Below are 20,923 nucleotides of genomic sequence, written 5' to 3' on the forward strand. Positions count from 1 at the left end.
CTTTTCTGAGTATCCCCATCTTTTTTTTTCTCTTTCTCTTTCATTAGAATTTGATATACCCCTTCACATTTCCGTATCTTGTTTTGGCTAAAAAATGGGCAGGGACTAAGACTGTCAACTTTGCGTTATTCTATTATAATAAAAGCAGCAGTCTTTAATCATTACCAACAATATTAGTGGCACACCAGTTTTTACATCTCAAATATGCTTCTAATTTTCCCAGTCAAAGGCAAATTGTTGGTGATATCTTAATTTTATTTTCTCTTAGGCAGTTAATGCCAAAATGCAAGGTTATGATCTTGAACTGAATATTTCCCAGATGTGTGGCAAGGTGAAAGGTGGAACAGCTAACAGAACCTGACTTCCTATTCATGTTAGTCTAACTTAGGTGATTTTTAAGTCAGGCTTAATTAGCCAGTCAAACTCCCCACAAGCCTTCACCTTCCCAACTGCCCGAGATGAAAGCTTAGAACTTGTGTAGATGTAACATATTCCACATGTTGGAAGATAAATCAGAATCAGCTGTTACTGTCTCCTTACACATGGTTTATGGTGCCCCGTTAACCACCTTCTTGCCAAAAGTCAGTGATCTTCTAAGAGTTAACTGCTTCGAATACATTTACAGATTTAGGGTCTGTTCCTGCTTCCACTCATGTCAATTGTACAATTCCCCTGAGCTTCATTTAGAACACGATTGACCCAATGTTTTGAGGTATTGAGCATCCTTAACTTTCATTACCCTCAACACTCACAGAAGTCACTTGGCACCTTGCAGGAGCAGCTTAATGAAAGACAAATGAATATTGGAAAAAATCAAGATCTGGAAATATGGCTTTTAATAAAACCACAGCAACACTGGAATTGTGAAGATGGAAATCAAAGATTAACCTTAGCTGTTTTAAAGTATAAATGAGTGAAGACCACCATTAGTACTAAGCAGCATGATCTAGTAGATAGAATAATAGGTGAGGATGTGGTAAATCTGGCTTGTATCTCTAATTTTGCCCTATCCTTCTTGGTAATGTTAGGTGTGTTCCTTCATCACTCTGTACTTCATTTTCTCCATCAGTAAATAAGGTCAAATATACTGACCTCTTTTGGCAATATTTTGAGATCAATGATGAAAAGTAAAACTTAAGAGCTAGGCCGTAGAAGATGCCACTGTAGAATTCTCAGCTTCTAAAGCTTTGTGATTTATCAGAAGGCAATTTTGCTAAGACCCATACTTCCCAGAATGACACCAGCAGGAGATCCTGCTCCCTTCCAGGCAATATTGTTGTATGTGGTTTGTGGTCAGAGAAAGAAAACACCAGTAAGTTTTCTTTTAACAGTCTTAGAACCTCTTGCAGTGCTAATTGATCAGGTTTGAGGGATTTAGAATGGCATTGCAAGGAGAAGCTATGGTTTACCCAACAATCATCTCCTGTGCAGATGTTTTGTGGACAGAGATTTTAATTTCTATTTCAGGTACTATGAATCAAGTGCAGTAGTAACCTCCTCAGTTCAGTTATTAGGGTTAGGTGCTATAACGTAGCAATAATCCCTGTAATAAACTTTGTGGGAACTAAAGAATTTCCATATATCACTCAGCAATTGGGAAGGATAATTGAGCCTTAATGTGCTGGGATCAATAGCTGATGGAAGTTGTTACCATTTCCTTTTCTGACAGTAGTATGCCAGATACTTTTTAAGGAGGCTCTGAACAGCAACTCCATCAACAAATCACTTGTTGCTGATAATCTTATCATTAAAGACCAGAATCACATCTCCCATTTGGAGGAATACATTAAAAAGGTAGCAGCCAAACAGAGATGCCAATATGTAAAAGCTTCCAATTTTCTTGAATCTGGTCAATTTCACTTCAAATCTAGGTTTAGAACTGAAATTGCTCTAAGAATGTTATTTTGGGATCTTGCGAGTGTCTTCTCTCCTATTTTTACATTGAAGAGCCTAGACAGTGATTTTGGGTGAATGTATGTCTATCTCTAGGGCAATATTATGATTGATTTTGCAAGATCTCTTCTTCAGTGTATGTAAGAGGCCTCGAGGAGGGCTATGCAAAGGAATTTGCTCCTAACTATTAACGAGTTTTATGGCCTATATTATATAGAGAGAGCTGCCAGAAATGTGCTCTTCACAAGGGTCCCTTCCTGTTCTAGGGAGTGGGGGCAGATTTGTTACTTATTTTTTCATTGGCACTTGACAAGGAAACAGCTGAGTGTAGAGCAGAGTGGCAAGGGAGTTTGTTAACTGTGATATAATGGAGTAGGAGCAACGCACAATTGTACAAATGTATTATAGTGGATTTTCACAGTTTGTTGTAATTGTTCATTATTATGTTGTTTTAAATGTTGGAAGGGCATCCCAGAAGAGACACATGTGTCTTAAAAGATCAAAATAAATAAAGTAAATAAAAATAATTTTACTACTTAAAGGCAACCACTGTAATTTTAGTCACATTTTAACTTATACTTTTTCTGTCCAACCTAATTTGTTGACTGATGACTACCACAAGAAAGGAGATTGTGTTGTTGGCTTGAGGGAAAGAAATATTAACTCATTGGTCATTTAGATGACTGCATGGAAAGAACATAACACATCACAAAAATGAGGGTTGGGGGAATATGTGAGCATTGTGGCTCATATTTTAAAAAATGGCTACTGATTTTGGGTGTCTTCGTTTATTGAAGATCACATAACAACCTAGAACATGGTTTTCAGAGGAACTGGACATTTCATAACATCAGTAGGAATTACAAGTTCCCTGACCAGCTGAAAAGCAGACCCCATAGAGTATTGATTAGTTAAGGTTTTTTTTAAGTATCAGCCATTTCTAATTTATAAAACCAGCCCTTCCCTATGATTAATCACATAAGTTGCAATTTATGAGCACAGATACCCCATCTAAGTAAAAGAGTTCTCAGGCGGGAATTCATAATAGTGGAGGAAGGAATATAATTAAATTCACAACATGGAGGCCAAAAGTAGAGCAGCCCCATAGGTTATACACATCTCAAGGCATACCGTGTAGGTCTTGAGGCCTCTGAAGTTACATGACTGCCATTCCAACTGGCATGCCCCAGCTTTAACTTTATCTCCACCATGGTTGCCTATGTCTACAAATCATTTGTCCTGGCTTTAATATACAGAGAAAGGTGTTGCGTCTCTCTGTGTGGTCATTCTACATGGGCCCATTCTTATACAGTGATTCTGTCCTGGAGAGTCTGCCTCAGCCCCAACATCACTGCATGAAGTTGGCCCACTGTAACTATTACTTGGGCTAGGTCTTACACTAGGGGAAAAAAGTCAAGCTACATGAAAAGCTTAGCGGGAGTCAACATACCTTAGTTCAAATTTCTGTGGCATCCCCACTGCAGAAGGTGAATGGGAGAAACTCCAATAGACTTCCCTTACTCCTCACAACCTGGTGGAGTACTGAAGTTGACAAGGACACAATCAGTAGTTCAGTGGTCCCCAAAGCAGTGCCTGCAGGTACCATGGCGCCCCCCCCCCCCCCGGGGCATATATGTGCACCCACCTAGTGACCAGGGCCGGCCCGAGCCATTCTCATGCCCCGGGCCCTCGTGCATGCGTGGTCCCCTCCCTGGGCACGCGGCAGCCCCAAAAGGTTGGGGACCACTGCAGTAGTTGATTTAGTGGGTCTAATATGGACCTGCTAAATCGAACACTGGGAGATCAATCTCCGCAATATTGATCTCCCAGTGAGTGGAGACAAGGCCTAGGTTGACTTTTTTGCTATCAGATTCCAGTGAGCAAAGGCCTCACACTGAATGTGGCTGCCAACATTTTTGATAGGTTGAATGAAAGAGATGGAAAGAATTCATGAGGGCTGTGCCCACGAAAGCTCATGATTCCATCTACATGTTTTGTTAGTCTTAAAGTGCTACCAGACTATTTGTTGTTTTTTAAGTTTATCCTATACTGACTAACTCGGCTACCCCTCTGAAGTCCGAGTAGTGTCATTTAACTGGGTTGCAGGCACACTGTAAATATATATGCAGCAGGGTACATATTTGAAGTAAAGAAAAGTGTCTTCATCAGCTTAACTATGGAAATAGAATTGGTATAAATGGAGAAGACATGAGGCACAAGCATGTGCAATTAGATCACGTAGTCCAGTGCACAACACAGAATAACTGGCTGCTATCTGAGAATGTCAGCAAGCAAGATGGGGAAACAATAAAAAAGTAGACTTGAAGATAATGAGAACAGAAGGGTGTGAAGTGATCGTGCTCTTCAGATCAGCCTTTTAAGTTTCAGTGTAAGATTGACGACTTTGTCATCCTGTTTTTTGATGAGGTGTTGAATGAATGTTTAAGATGACAGCATTTATCACTGTTCTTCAGAGTTTAAAAAAAAGTGTTTGTACTAGGAGACGGAAGATACCAGATCTGGCCAGGTTAGGAGGCAGTCAAGTATTAAAGATGAAAATGCTGTGAAAGATATATGTCAGATGTTTGTATTATACCAGGCAATTGTTTGCATATGTGTGAAAGCATGCAAACCTTGTTATTTGCTTTAACATTGCTGCATACCTTTGATGATGAAAAGAGCATATTAAACAAGATACAAATCTCTGTAATTAGTTTTTTATTTTCTAATAAACAGCAATATAATGAAAGCATTCTATTATAGAATGCTGTATTTTTTATTCATTCTAATTTAGGATGAAATAAGTACACAGAATAATTTGTATAAGAGAGGGTTAGGAATGGAGAGAGGGATAGATCTGAACTAATAATGGGATATTCTAATCAAACAACATAAAGAGCTAGTTGAACAATTTACAATTAAATAGTTTATTCAGCTAAATTTGCCTATTTCTCTGTTTTCACATGATCCAATATTCATTTGCTATGTATGATTGTTGGACAACTTGAGTGAACAGATTTGATCCTATAGATCTTTTCAGAAGTGCTCACTGTGGCTGTGACTAGACTGCAGGGTTTTTTCGAAAAAAGTAGCCTTTTTTCGAAAAAACTTCACCTGCGTCTAGACTACAGCTGTGTTCTTTCGAAATTAAATCAAAAGAATGCAAACAGGGCTTTTTCGAAACAGAGCATCCAGACTGCCTGAGTGTTGTCTTTCAAAAAAGCAGCTCACTTTTTTGAAAGAAGAGGTTGCAGTCTAGATGCTCTCTTTCAAAAGAGGCTTGTAGTCTAGACGTACCCTGTGAGTATTAGCTGTTCTCACTTCATGATTAGTCCCGAGTTGGTTTTTTTGTATTGATCCCTTGATGGATAACCCAGCCTTCATAAACAGGAATGTCTCAAAAAAGCATGTGGCTTTGAATCAATCAGGGACTAGGTGGATTGAGAAAGGGAGCATTTTAAGGAAAGAGAACAGCCAGGAAATAAGCAAGAAGATGGAATTTTAGGGTTTACTTAAACAGACATTTTTGTCATTTTCCTTGTAGTATCTCTTAACCAAACAGGACATTCCATTGATTGTCTTACTACAGCACTGATCTGCACCTGGCTCTGGGTTGCAAAATTAATTCTGCCCCTTGTATCTATTATGAAGTTCCCATTAGCCACTAAGTGATCAAGCAATACCAGCAAAATGCTGAAGAAGGTGTAGTATTACCAGAAAAATAATGCTGTGAGTGCTGATGGATAACTGCCAACTAAGATAATGGGCCAACTGAAATAATTATGTGAACAAGAGTAATTATTGTGGGGGTGTAGTGGTAGAAAGTGTTGTGAACATGTGATCCCCAGATTTTAAACTGTCATGGGTTCCTTCTTCCAATGTGAGGTACAGAGAGACTATGAGAAACTAATTCATGTAGTGACTTAGTGCATTTGGATGGTCCCTGAACCACATGGTAAGCAGTGTCACACTTCTTGGAGAGAAATGCAGCAGTAGCAGGGCAGCAGTGGGCGTAAAGTGGCCACAATCCTTTGGAGACAGCCTGTAAAGCAATGGAATTGTGTGAGTTTCCCTGAGCTCCTTGAAATCAGGAATAAGAGATCCTCCGGAAAAGAGCTTATTTTCCGGAGGATCGCGTCCAGACTGGCGCTTTTCTCCGGCTTATCTACAAGCCGGAAAAAAGCGGCAGCCATGAAAATGCAAATCCCGCGGGGTATATTTAAATCCCCAGCGGATTTTCCTATTCCAAAGTGCTACATTAGCATCCCTATTACGGAATAGGGGCCAATGTAGACACAGCCCATTTGACTTCAGTAAGTTAATTACTATGATTCTCATGGAAACAACTGTTAGAACTGGTCTATATTTTAATTGCAAAGGAATTCAGCAAGCCATCTACAGAGAAAGCATGGTCCCACAATATGCCAACATTTTTATGGCTGACCTCAAACGTTTCTTCAGCTCTCGCCTCCTAGCACCCTTACTCTACTTTACACTCCATTGATGACATCTTCATCATATGGACCTACAGGAAGGAAGCCCTTGAAGAATTCCACAGGGATTTCAACAAATTCCACCCCACCATCAACCTTAACCTGGACCAGTCCACACAAGAGATTCACTTCCTTGACACTACTGTATGACCACATTAAATGACGACCACATTTCCACCCCTTTTATTGGAAACCTACCGACAGTTACCCTTAACGACATGCCTCTGGCTTCCATCCTAGACACATTTCCCACTCAATTATTTACAGGCCCTAAGATACAACCAGATTTGCTCCAATCCTATCAGGGACACACGTGTGTCTTAAAACATCAAAATAAATAAAGTAAATAAATAGAATTTTACTGCTTAAAGGCAACCACTGTAATTATAGTCACGTGTTGACTTACTCTTTTTCTGTCCAAGCTAATTTGTTGACTAATGACTATCACAAGAAAAGAAAAGAAATTGTGGTGTTTGCTCAAGGGAAAGAAGTAGTAACTCATTGGCCATTTAGATAACTGCATGGAAAGAACATAACACATCACAAAAATGAGGATTTGGGGGAAATGTGAGCATTGTGGCTCATTAAATGTTTTGGGGGGTGGAAGAAGTGCATGAGGGGATGGGAGGCTCACAAATTAAGTGATCAAAGTGCTGGGTTAGTTAGTGGCTTTTAGCACTCGGTCTTAGCCTGATGAACTCTGGGTTCCCACTGAGTTTGTTACTTTGTGACCAGATTGTCTTCTGACATTTTATTTGACTTAATTTTAGATTATTCTTTTAGAATTTCAATTTGCTAGTGTACCTTGGTACAAAGGTATATTCCAATTTAGTATTTTTAATGATCATTTGTAAAGAGTTTCTAAAACAGTCAATTGAATGCAAAACAGGAGCTGCCACATTTGCTTGACTGGACTGGAAATATTATATGTGGTTGTATACAGTAGAAAAGGCCCTCTTCTTTTGTTCCTATATTATTTTGCTGAGATGGTATCCTAAGTGGGTGTCTCTATCATGATCCTTTGGGATATAAGTACACAAGATTCCTGGCTAGTCTTTGTGAGATTATAGTTTAGAAAGGCTCCTTCGTAAAGGACAGTATTACATACAGGAATTTTTAGATGAGCTGTGGAAGTAGGGTGTATGGATCACAACAGAGGCTCTCAAGGGCAGTGTTTCTTAAACTGTGTTCCGCGGCACACCAGTATTCCGCGAGGCAATCGGAGGTGTGCCATGGAAAACAAAGTTCAAAATGGCCACTCTTAAAGGGGCAGGCGACTTTTTTATTTTTTTTATTTTTTTTAACTCAATAACTTTCCCCTCGACCCTTTCTTTTTGCTCAACAAAAAATCCTTGGTGTTCCTCATTAAAAAAAATTGTTTGGTGTTTCTTGGTCTTAAAAAGTTTAAGAAACACTGCTCTAGGAGAATAACAATTTTATTAATTTCTGATACACTGGTTTGCTATTTACTGAACCCCAAGATCTTTACATGGTATCAGAAAAGATGAATGAGAAAGAAACTTCAATCATTCTGAGATTAATTTGTGTGTTTGAAACTGAAAGCAGAGGAAAGGGGAGTATGTGAAGCAGCAAGCAAAGTACAAAGGCTTTTGTATATACTTTATCAGCACGATAGTAGTTTGACTATCTTATGAAGCCAGAAGTGGATGTGCTGCAACCTCCATCCAGTTTGCAATTGCCAGGCAATGTTTCAGAGAAGTGCGGAAAAAATCTGACAGAGATTTGAACTGTATCTAGCAACCAAGTGGGCAGAGAAGAAAAATGATGAAATAAAATCATTAGTCTTTCTGTCATGTTGTTGGAGTGAAAGCAAATTTAAGTTGAAGAAAATGAAAATATGAAGTTAAGTAAAGTGTATCCGTGTATATAAAAATATTTTTCTTGACGGGTGACAGAATAACGTCATCATGCTCTTACACTCGTGCCCAGAGAGAGGAGGGTAGGCAAGTGTAGCAAGCCAGGGATGCAGTCCACTAGTACTAATTAAATTTGAGGAACATTGCACGCCAAAAAGAAATGAAACTTTTGAGAGAGACAAATTTTGACATGCAAGAAAAAATAATTACAGTATTGCTCAACGACTAGTCTGTGGCCTAGTGCTGGTTCCTGAGATCTCCCTGACACAGTTTAGGAAGAAAGCAAGCTGGTCTGTACTATCAAAAAGGTTGTTATAGAACAATATGCCATAGAATTAAGGAAACTCAGTAAAACCCATGACTTTAGGAAGGTGACAGACCCTCTGATCGAAGACAGAATGTGTTGTGGAATTGAAGATGTTTCAAGAGAGAGACTGCTCTGTGAAGGAGATTTAACTTTAGAAAAAGCTCTCCAGATGTTCAGGGCAGCAGAAACTGTGGAAGCAGAATCCAAAAGGCCGAATTCACCAGCAGCGGTTAACTTCATGCAGGTACAAAAGAACGTATCCATTAAAAGGTCAATTCAAAAAGTGGACCCACATTCTGTGAAAACTACTGCTTGTGGAGAAAGAGGGTACAAATGAGACCATCATCTAGAAGATGTGCATCTCAGGAAAGCCCAAAACAATGTTTTGCTTTTGAGAAACTCTCTCATTAATGTGGAGAAAATAATCATTTTGAAAAATGATGCCATATGCAGAAGATTCAAATGGCTACTATTGGAGAGTACCTGGTGGAGGAGTTTCGCTGGGATGTAGCACATCTCATGAAAGATATGTCTAAAAAAAGCAAATGAAACAATTGTTTCACTCAAACTGGACCTAGAAGATCAAAATAATATTCTGTCTAAACAGGGTTATGAGACTGAATGTAAGACTAAAACAGATCTTGAAAGATCCATAGAGACTATACAACCTACCTACACTACAGTGTTAATTCAAGTTATCTCAATTTGAAATTAATCTAATTTGAATTAGCACATCTACACACAAAATGCAGCTTGAATTAGCATTTTGCTAATTCGAAATACTGCATCCACACTGACTGGACACAGAATTGGATTTACGACCAGCCAGAACCGGGTCAGGCAGAGCATCAGGTCATGAGTGTCTGTGTGTGGCTGCTACTTGATGCCTGTGCTTAAAGGGACACCAACCCCTCCACCCCCTGGGCAGCCGGTTCTCAGGTGTCCCTGCTTGCTTGCCTGCCTCGATGAGGGACAGCAAAGCATTTGTGTGTCTGCGTGCTCTGGTTGCCCTCACTCGGGACACCACAGCACTCTGCAACATGGAACCAGAGCTGCCCTTGGGCACTCTGGTGCTTCTCGTGGACATGTTGCTGTGAGCCTGGCTGCACTTTCTGCAGGCTGCCATCCCGGAGGTCCATCGGGAGGCTATCAGTATCCAGGAGGCACTGCAGAAGAGCTTCCACCCTGAGGAGCACTAAGAGCATCCCTGGTGTGCCCCACTGGGGGCTTGTGCCTCATTCCTCCCTCACATCCTTCCACTTACTCCTCCCTAACCCCCCTTCCTGATATCAAATAAAAACACATTTCTTGCCAAAAACAAACGCTCTTTAGTGACCGAAACTGGGGTAGGAATTAGGGTGGGAGAGGGGAAGGGGAAACCTGGGAGAAGGGAGCTGGAAGGGGGAAGCAAGGGGAGGAAGGGGGAGTAGAAGCTCAGGGTAGGGGGTCTTTCCAGACCAACTTGATTTTCATTCAAACCTGCTCGCATGTGGCCTTTGGTGGCCAGACTGGCAACTTTCCTGCCATAGATGGCTGCGTTCCTCTGTCTAGTGTGGAGCTCATGGACATTGGGGGCATCCCCCCAAACCTGAGTATGGTCCACCCTGATCTCCACCCTGGACCAGGAAGGTGCCCACCTTCTCCGGGCCTGGCAGGCTCCTGGGAGCTGGCAGACTGCTCCTGGAGCACATTGGAGGGCTGGCTGCCAGTGGCTTGCTGGCTCATGTTTTGGAGCCACTGGGTCGGGGCAGTGAGTGCTGGCTCCGGGCCAACAGGCTTGGAGCTGGTACAGGCACTGTGGCCAGAATCTGCCCCTTTAAGGGCTTCGGGGTTGGGCGGTGGGAGAAGAGTTTTCCTGGCTTGGCCCAGAGTGGCCACCAGGGGAAACTGGGAAGGCTGCAAGCCAGCTAATTCAGACTAAGCGTCTACACAGCGCTTATTCTGAAATTAGCTATTTCGAGTTTGGCATTACTCCTCATAGAATGAGCTTTACCAAACTCAAATTAAGCGCCCTACTATTTCAAATTTAATTTGAAATAGCGGTTTGCTTGTGTAGATGCTATGGAAGTTAATTCGGAATAACGGCTGTTATTCCAAATTAACTTTGCAGTGTAGACATACCCCTGGAGAATGAGGTATTTTAGGATAGCGAGTGGCAAAGACTCACTCCAGAGTCATGTGCTAGTAAACCTCTCCTCTCTAGACAGTTGACACATTGAGTATATGCATTGTAGTTTAAATTCTCATTCCAACTAGTACATTTCCATAATGTATGTGTTATTAGATAGTAGTTAGCTGTTTATAATGAGCTAGTTGGCTTTTTAGGAGGGAAGTTGTAAAGATATGATTGTACAAGACTATAAATTATAGAGGCTCCCTCATAAGGGACAGTATTATGAATACAGGAATTTTGAGACATGTCCTGGAAATTGGGGAATAAACATTTTATTCCTTTCTCATTCACTGGTTTATTGTGTAATGAACCCCCAAAACAGGGATGCAATGCCCGTGGGAAGAGAACAGATAGAAAGCAAAAGAGATCATAATCAAAAGGGTAGGTGGAAGGCTTAGAATTGAGGGGCAGGCAATGGAAAGTGGAATTATTTTGAAATTCCAGGTTTACAGACACATAAACTGCAGTTTTAGATATTTCACAGATGCTTCTTATACAAAAGACAACAGAAGAAAGGTTAGTTGTCTTACACTACAAGGAAAGATCCTTAGAATTTTATGACTAGAACTTTCATAGCTGTATTGAATTCGTGCAGTAATGTATCAAATAATTCATTAATCACAAATACTGAAATATCTAAGAAACTGTGTGATTAAATTCCATACTAGCCCCAAAATGTTCTGTACATGTTTTCAGTTCAGACTCCCAGCACTTTCATAAGAATGCAAGAAGAATAGCAACACAAAGGGCTATTTTTACAATTCCTCTGGGTAATGTGAAATGACCAACCATTCTTCTCTTGCCTTGTAATTTGTATAATGAACACTTGTATAAATTATAACAATACAGTTTATTTAAGATAAATATATTTGGTTCCTATGGGGAATATATTTCTAGCCTTCAAGTACTATGAAGTGAACACATGCATGGCTATTAGGCACATCTCAAATTGATACTGAGAATGTTTCTCATTAAAATAAGTTGGAAATGATTTGGATATTGAAAACCATGTTTTTACCGTGGATGTGATCAAATGGGATTAGTTGTAATTGTTGCAGTTTACAGAGTTATGACTGTAAAATAATAGTGTGCTATCTGTTTTAAACCCATAAAGGAGGGCACAAAGATTTTTTTGCTTTCCAAATTCCTGCAAGACATAAAATTGAATTAAGCAACTACTGAGATTCCCCAAAATAGTTTCCACTTTACATATTTTGTAGAAATTAAAATGCTAGGCCATTAAAATGCCAGTCTGTTTATCTGCCATGCTGAAGTATATTGTTCTTGTGGAATATAAACCTTCTCCATCATATACAGCCTGATCCTGCAAGCCCAGGGTAGTTTCTTTATGTATTATTTATATCATAGTAGCACTTGCAAGTCATGAACCAGAAGTCCATTGTGCTGGGCATTATAATACATGGAATGGTGGCTGACCTCAATGGGAAGTTAACTCATAATGTATTTTGCCAGATGCTTAACATATTTTGCCACAAATATTTCTCTTTTCAGTTTCAAAAAAAGTTATTTCAATTAGATGGTGAAAGAACTTTAAATGCAATTTTGGAATGTTCTATTGCAGGGTTGGGGAACCTCAGGGCCAGGGACTGGATGCAGCCCCCAGCTTGCCTAGATCTAACCCCTGAGGCTCAGGACTCCCTCAGTATCGGGAAGCCTGGAATGGTGCTACAGCCTTTCCACCATAAGGCTGGAGCACACAAAATCTACTAACCTGGGGCCCCCAAGTCTCTGCTGTGGAGGAGAATGTGAGGAGTGTCTTTCTTCTTCTCAGTCAGGGGCCATGTCAGTGAGCGTTTGTTTTGGATTTTTTTGCTTCTCACTTGTGTGTGGCCCCTGACTGATTTTTCTGTGGGTCAGTGGCCTCCAACCCCCAAAAGGTTCCCCATCCCTGTTCTACTGTTCTGCTTCTTTCTTACCTGGGCCAGCTTATGATGTAAGTGTATGCAGGTGTTTTTATATTTTTATCAAAATATAAAAATCCATTCCAACTCATCCATTTAATGGTTTATATCCATTCCAGCTCATCATTTCTGAAAGTCAGTATGTTTGTGACCAATGTCGAACAAACTGGTGGTGGCATCTAAATTTTATTATGCCTCTTGTGGTGTCACAGAATAGGTGGGAAGACTCCGTTGCCTTAAATGGACTTCCATCAGAGCCCTGGGACAACTTACATTACTAAGAGGCTATAAATTAGTCCAAATAGTCTAGGAGAGAGGCAGTGTGCACTAGTAGAGCCAAATTCTCTACAGACCTGGTGTACAGCTCTGTTTAAGTTTCCAGGGTTGCATGGGGGGAGGAAGAGGCAGGAGTAAGCACAGAATTTGGTTGATATTACCCACCTGAGAGTAAATTGAGAGTATAGGATTCATTTAAAATGTGAACCTCCACTGATGTCTTCAGAAAGACACCAGAGGTGAGAAATTAAGACATTATAATTTAGGATATAAATAATGTTTTTTTAATCCACACTTCCAAGTATTTAAATCATACTTACTGAGAATAAATTCAGTAGCAATGGTAACGAGAACAAAGTGACAATAGTTCAGAAGAACCCAATCACATTTTAGGCAAGCGTTACTGGGTACAGTCAAATTAATTCCAGTGCAATAACATAGAGCTAGTTTCAGCTTTCTCAATGAGGATATAATGTAGCAGGAGAGTGTGACCACAGTTTACTAGAAAAATCTGTTGTATTTGATATTATACTGAGTATGGTTCATTGCACTGTATGGATTAAAGTATTCCATCAAAGTACAATATATTTATGCATCATTCAACTGCAAAACAGGACTGGCTAATTCAATTTCATTTTTGAACTTGAGTAACATACTATCCTGTTCCAAACTGCACTTGAAAATTTCACAAATATGCTATGCTGAAAAGTGATACTACATTAGTCAATAGAATGATATTTTATTTTAACATGTTGCAATCTTTACAAGTATAATATGACAAAATATAATTCAGTTTAATCAATATTGCCATAAAGTTTATTAATGAAATCCTTTGAAATGCTAACAGTTGTTAGAAATCTATCCAACTTGGTTTTAATGCGACCACACTAGGAATTACAGCAAATTAAAATTTCCTTATAAATAAAAATCTGTGTTCTTCCCAGCACTGTCAGGCATGGAAAGAGAAAAAACATATAAATCACACAGAAAAAGAGAACACCTTGCAGGGCATGGAGTATTCACCCCACCAAGGAATTGCCATCTATAGTCACTCCACTTAGTGATGCTTGCTTTTGAGCTGAAATACTTTGAGGGAAGAGGATGGCCAACAGGGGGATGAAACTCAAGAGCAGCCATTCTTCATAGAATGCTACTGTAGGAAATCCAAAGACAAACTCTGAAGCTGTCTGGGCGGGACTGGTGAATGTGGCAATAAATCTCAAAGTTGTGAAAGACCACATCTTCAGCTGGTATAAATTACCTTAACTCCACTAAAATCAATGGGATTACACTTGTTTTGACTGTCTGCGGATTTGGCCCTAATTAAGTCATTCTCAAAACTCTGTGGTTAGAAAATAAATATTATTGCCCCATCCCATAGGCAGGGAATCCAGGCTACTGAAAGATTAAATGACTCAATGTGGCCCTCACTGTAATTTGGTAGCAGAGCTAGAATTAGGATTGAGGAGCTCCTCACTCTTTGTCCTGACCTCTTCCCTTTGGCTCTGCTGCCTAGGAGTACATCTAGAGTACAATAGAGTTAAGCCATGTTTACACCATGAGCACTAGAGTAGCACAGGCTAATCCTGTAATTAAGACAGACTAGAGAAGAAGAAGGGTTTTTCCATTACTTTAAGAACATCCCTGAAGGATGGCAGCTAGGTAGATGGATTCATTCTTCCATTGACATAGCTGCATCTATACGCATGGTTAGGTTCACATAGCTATATCAGTTAGGGGTGTAGATTTTTCACATTCATGAGTGCTGCAGCCTTGTCAGTTTAAATTTTAAGCATAGACCTAGCCTTGAGTTAACACCTCTCATTAGCCTCGCTTAAGGGGAGTGGCAAAACAGAAAACAATACTAATGATTGGGTTGCTAGCACAGAGTAGCTACATCCTCATTCCATCACCATCTCAAACATCAACAGCATCCTGATAGGCCAGCTAGCTGGAGTTTAAAATACCACCTAATTCAAGCTAGAGATTTGTCTGTGTGGCAGGGAATCTAGTTGGGGTAACACTCAAATTATACATCAAGCAAACAGTCCCTAATGCCTGTATGTGTTGACCGAGATATCATAAGGTTTCTCTGATCTGACTGACTATGTTATTTCCTGACTGGAGCTAGTTCCCCCAGCTTCCCAAGGCCCCCCTACTGTTACTGGTTTTGCAGTCCTTGAAACTTAAAGAGCTGAGTTCTGGATATTATCATAAACTTCTCTCCCTACTCCTCACTGTCTGTGGATCTGCACCACTCTTTATTGCACCTTCACTCAGTGGTTATTCAAACTGTGTTTTTAGGTCCTCACTGGAGATTAGCATAGACCTCAGAAGATAACCAGGCACATCTCACCATAATGGATTTCTTTTGATTACAGAAATAAGTGAATATGATGACAATGTATCTTATTGAAGATGAGAATATGAATTCACGGGTCTTACGGTAGAAGGAAAGAGCTGTTTCAAAGTTTCAATTAATGTGGATCACTTCAATCGTTCATGTCTCTTAGGATTTATATTTTATTATAGATATAGAATTGAGTCACACATACCAGTTATCTTAATAAATGTGTAATAAGAGATTTGACAAACAGAGTAATTTAAATAAACAAAAGTAATCCTTTGGGCTCTGTTTTAACTCTCAGCATGGGCAAGACATAAAAGTTGGAAAACTGCTCATTCAGCTTTCTGCTTTAAAATGGCCCTTTGTTTTCAAAAGGAAAATGAAGGGCCATTGTTTCCTCCTTGTGGCTGTTGTTTAAGTCAATTAGACTTTTGTGCAGGCAGGGTCAGTAAGATCAGGCTAGTTGTGGGAAGCTGTTATTATAGGTTGAACCTCTCTAGTCCAGCATCCTCGGACTGGACCAGTGCTGAACCAAAGAATTTGCTGAAATACAGGAAGTCACTATTATCTATATAAGAACACAAGAACGGCCATACTGAGTCAGACCAAAGGTCCATGTCTGCCAACAGTGGTCAATACCCGATACCCCAGAGGGAGGGAACACAACAGGTAATCATCACATAATCCCTCTCCTGTCATCCATTCCAGACAAACAGAGGCGAGGGACACCATTCCTACCCATCCTGGCTAATAGCCATTGATGGAGCTAACCTCTGTGAATCTATCTAGAACTTTCTTGATCCCTGTTAAAGTCCTTGGGTGTGTCTACATAGCAGGGCTTAATTCAAAATAAGCTGTGCAAAATGAGCAACGTCAATTGCGTAGCTCATTTCAAAATAGCTTATTTTGAAATTGGGAGCATCTGCACAGCATTTAGTTTGAAATAGAGCACTCTTCCTCTGACTTCCCTTACTCCTCGTACAATGAAGGTTACAGGAGTTGGAGTATGAAGTCCTCCAGCTTGACAGTATTTCGACATTATTTTGAAATAACTGCCTGTTGCGTAGACGCAGACTAAGTTATTTCAAAATAACGCTAGTGGTTTCAAAATAATGTTGCTGTGCAGACGTACTCCCAGTCTTCACAACAGTCTCCAACAAGGAGTTTCACAGGTTGACTGTGAGCTGAGTAAAGAAAAACTTCCTTTTGTTTGTTTTAAACCCGCTATTAATTTCATTTGTGACCCCTAGTTCTTATATTGTGGGAATACATAAATAACTTTTCCTTTATCACTTTTTCCACACCAGTCATGACTTTATAGACCTCTTTCACACATTCCCCCCCACCTTAGTCTCCTCTTTTCTAAGCAGAAAAGTCCAAGTCTTCTTACTCTCTCTTCATATGGGACCCATTCCAAAACCCTAATCATTTTTGTTGCCCTTTTCTGAACCTTTTCCAATGCCAATTTTTTTTTTAGATGAAGCCACCACATCTGTACACAGTATTGAAGATATGGGCATACCATGGTTTTATATAGAAGCAATAGGATATTCTCTGTCTTATTGTCTATCCCTTTTTTAAATGATTCCTAACATTCTATTTGCTTTTTTGACCGCTGCTGCACACTGCGTGGATGTTTTCAGAGAACTATCCACAATGACTCCAAAATCTCTCCCTTGAGTAGTTGTAGCTAAATTAGTTCCATCACATTGTATGTACAGTTGGGATTCTTTTTTTCCAATGTGCATTACTTTACATTTGTCAGTATTAAATTTCATTTGCCATTTTGTTGTCCAATCACTTAGTTTGGTGAGATCTTTTTGAAGCTCTTCAGTCTACTTTAGTCTTAAGTATATTGACCAATTTGGTATCATCTGCAAATTTTGCCACCTCATTTTCTCTAGATCATTTATAAATAAGTTGAATAGGACTGGTCCCAGGACAGACCCTTGGGGGAAGCCACTAGCTACCTCTCTACTCTGAAAACTTATCATTTATTCCTACCCTCTGTTTCCAGTCTTTTAACCAGTTATCAATCCATGATAGGACCTTCCCTCTTATCTCATGACAACTTACTTTACTTAAGAGCCTTTGGTGATGGATTTTGTCAAAGGCTTTCTGGAAATCTAAGTAAACTATATCCACTGGATCATAGAATCATAGAATCATAGAATAATAGGACTGGAAGGGACCTCGAGAGGTCATCGAGTCCAGCCCCCCGCCCTCAAGGCAGGATCAAGCTCTGTCTACACCATCCCTGACAGATGTCTATCTAACCTGTTCTTAAATATCTCCAGAGAGGGAGATTCCACCACCTCCCTTGGCAATTTATTCCAATATTTGACCACCCTGACAGTTAGGAATTTTTTCCTAATGTCCAATCTAAACCTCCCCTGCTGCACTTTAAGCCCATTACTCCTTGTCCTGTCCTCAGAAACCAAGAGGAACAAATTTTTGCCTTCCTCCTTGTGACACCCTTTTAGGTATTTGAAAACCGCTATCATGTCCCCCCTTAATCTTCTTTTTTCCAAACTAAACAAGCCCAGTTCATGAAGCCTGGCTTCATAGGTCATGTTCTCTAAACCTTTAATCATTCTTGTCGCTCTTCTCTGTACCCTTTCCAATTTCTCCACATCTTTCTTGAAATGTGGCGCCCAGAACTGGACACAGGGGATCCCCCTTGTCCACATGTTTGCTGATCTCCTAAAAGAACTCTAGTAGATTAGCAAGGCATGGCTTCCCTTTACAGAAAGCATGTTGACTTTCCCCCAACAAATTATGTTCCTCTGTGGCTGTGTCCAGACTCCATGCCTCCGTCGACGGAGGCATGTAGATTAGCCAGATCGGAAGAGGGAAATGAAGCCGCGATTAAAATAATCGCGGCTTCATTTAAATTTAAATGGCTGCCCCGATCTGCCGATCAGCTGTTTGTCGGCAGATCGGGAGAGTCTGGACGCGATGCCCCGACAAAGAAGCCTTTCTTCATCGACACAGGTAAACCTGGTTTCACGAGGCTTACCTGTGTCGATGAAGAAAGGCTTCTTTGTCGGGGCATCGCGTCCAGACTCCCCCGATCTGCCGACAAACAGCTGATCGGCAGATCGGGGCAGCCATTTAAATTTAAATGAAGCCGCGATTATTTTAATCGCGGCTTCATTTCCCTCTTCCGATGTGGCTAATCTACATGCCTCCGTCGAAGGAGGCATGGAGTCTGGACACAGCCTGTGTGTCTGACAATTTTATTCTTTACTATAGTTTCTACTAATTTGCTCGGTACTGACGTTATACTTACCCACCTGTAATTATCAGCATCACCTCTAGAGCCCTTTTTAAAGCATTACCAACTCTTCCAATACTTACTGGGCTCTTAGAATACATTTAGGGGTAAATGAGACCTAAATAATAGCACAGAACACTGGCACCAAGGACTGGTGGCTGAAAACAACCTTTATGGGACCCTGGGAACGTTGGCCACACCCCTTATATGTGACCATACAGCTAACTAAATTGATGCTGGACCACAGATGTTGCTGGACCAGAGAGTGCTGGACTAGAGAGGTTCAACCTGTATTATAAAACCCAACTCCTAACAGATCAAAGGAAAGCTTCCATTCACTTCAGTGGCTGCTGGATGCACCAGTGAAGCCACTTATTCTTCAGTAAGAAAAAGCAATCCATAAAATTGACTGGAAACATGTTTTTCTTTATTTTTGGTAAATATTAATTACCACACCAGCTTGTTCATCATTAAAAATTACCTGATAGCTCTGTCACACATAGATTCACAATGCTTATAATATGCATTACCCAAACAACAGATTTCTTCCCAAAGCCCTCCATGCTAGAGATAGAATTCCTTTACTACAAACCAAAAAACATTGCTGCAAGTTTCCAAGCATCACACCACCAATGTCCCTACACTAAGAGCTTAATGGGCTAACTCAGTCTCCACTTACAATGGGCTTTTTCCTGTATATAGTGTAATTATCAAAGAAAGACCCAGGAATGGATATTCCTCACATAAGGTCTTCACCATAAGTCCCACTTCGGTCCAAGGTAAACTAGATTCTAGAGTACTAATGTACTCACTGAATTCCAAGTTATGTTGTTTTCTCCCCTAATTGTGATTATAATATGGAATTTTTAGATGAGTGGGAAAACAAATGGATTCCCCAGCCCCTTCCACCTCTTATTTCTGAAAGCACTTGCATCCTGGAACACGATTTATCACAGGTGTGAAGGGAAATTGTTGTGAGCCCATTGCTTCAAATGTTGGCAGCTCATCACTGTAGAAAACTTGCTGAAACCCAGTTCCAACTAAATTTGCTCCTAAGATTGCTTAGCCAGTATAGAAGGCCTATGATTTGTTTTTCCTAAAATTTCCCACCATTGCTACCACTCACACAATTTCTCTGGTAGTATCAACTTGGTGAGGAATGGTATAAGCAGGCCACTATTTTAACATGTTGTACAGATCTGTTCTGTTTATACGTTGGGGAGAATGGTTTGGTTACACCAACACTGGCTGCATAAACCATGTCAGAAACCTTAACCTGAATTTAAATATGATTTCTAAACAAGATATTAATACCAATATGGACATGGACAGTTTTAGTGTCATCTTCATACCCACTGAGCTGCCACTGACACTGCAGGATGATTTTTTGTTTGGTTGGTTTTTGTTGTTGATGTTTTGTCTAAAATTAGCAGGAACCACTAATATCACTGATGGTGCAATGACTTGTTGCACCCTGTATCCCATTACTGGTCCCTTGAGCCATTCAGTATCCCAGAAAGCTTATTTGAACAAAACAATGCTAACCACATTTATTACAAACAGGGCACAGTATTTCTCTGATATCCTAAAATAATGTGGACTAATAATGTGGTTAGTCTTACTGTATCCCAGAATGCCAACATACATTTCCCAAAACTGATCAGTGCAGCTGAGAGATTTAGTTTATCTAAATGTCCTATGAGGAATAAATAGTTTATCACTCTTTTTGAAGATTGGGGTTAAATCTGACATTTTATTGACATGTGCTATAGATTTAATTTAATGCTGTGGTTCAGATCTCTCTTCTGATAAATTGTAGTGAAATCTGTGCTAAGAGTGAAGCTGTTTAAGTATTTTATGGGGGGGTTAAATGCAGGGTTAGCAAAGGAAACATGATAATTGAAACAATGTTTGGGTATTCTCATGCAGTGATTTGGAGAGGAATGTTGCTAACGCTTGTTGGCCAGTTGGTTCAGAATATTAACTGGATTTTAGCATGATTTGAAGGGATTTATTTTAAATTTGATATCCTTTTTCTGCAACAGGCAGATCTCTTTCTTTAAAGACTTTCCTTAAATGTCTTTGAGCTAAGCCTCTTATTTATTTATTTTGTTTTATTTTTGTATTTTAGGCATATTGGAGATAACATCTGTGGAAATTGGAGTTGTGGCTGTTAAATCCATTAACAGCAACTATTATTTAGCCATGAATAAGAAAGGAAAAGTCTATGGCTCTGTAAGTATGTTGCTTTTGTTCTTAAATGGACTGCAGGATTCATAACCACAGATCCCACACGTGCACACTGACCAGCTTCGTTAGCTGTAGTTTTCTAGTAGAGCTTCAATGAGTTGCTCATGA

The 20,923-nt window shown here is 40.0% G+C and overlaps 1 protein-coding gene across 1 annotated transcript in view; it reads left to right on the forward strand.

The window, feature by feature from the left end:
- Positions 1 to 20,923, forward strand: part of FGF10 (fibroblast growth factor 10) — an 89,356-nt gene that overhangs the window by 60,413 nt on the left and 8,020 nt on the right. Inside the window, 1 exon segment of the mRNA NM_001286925.1 lies at positions 20,697 to 20,800. Coding sequence (NP_001273854.1) covers positions 20,697 to 20,800 — 104 coding nt within the window.

This window comes from Pelodiscus sinensis, chromosome 6, assembly GCF_052426305.1.
Source record: "Pelodiscus sinensis isolate ZL-2025 chromosome 6, ASM5242630v1, whole genome shotgun sequence".
Taxonomy (NCBI): Eukaryota; Metazoa; Chordata; order Testudines; family Trionychidae; genus Pelodiscus; species Pelodiscus sinensis.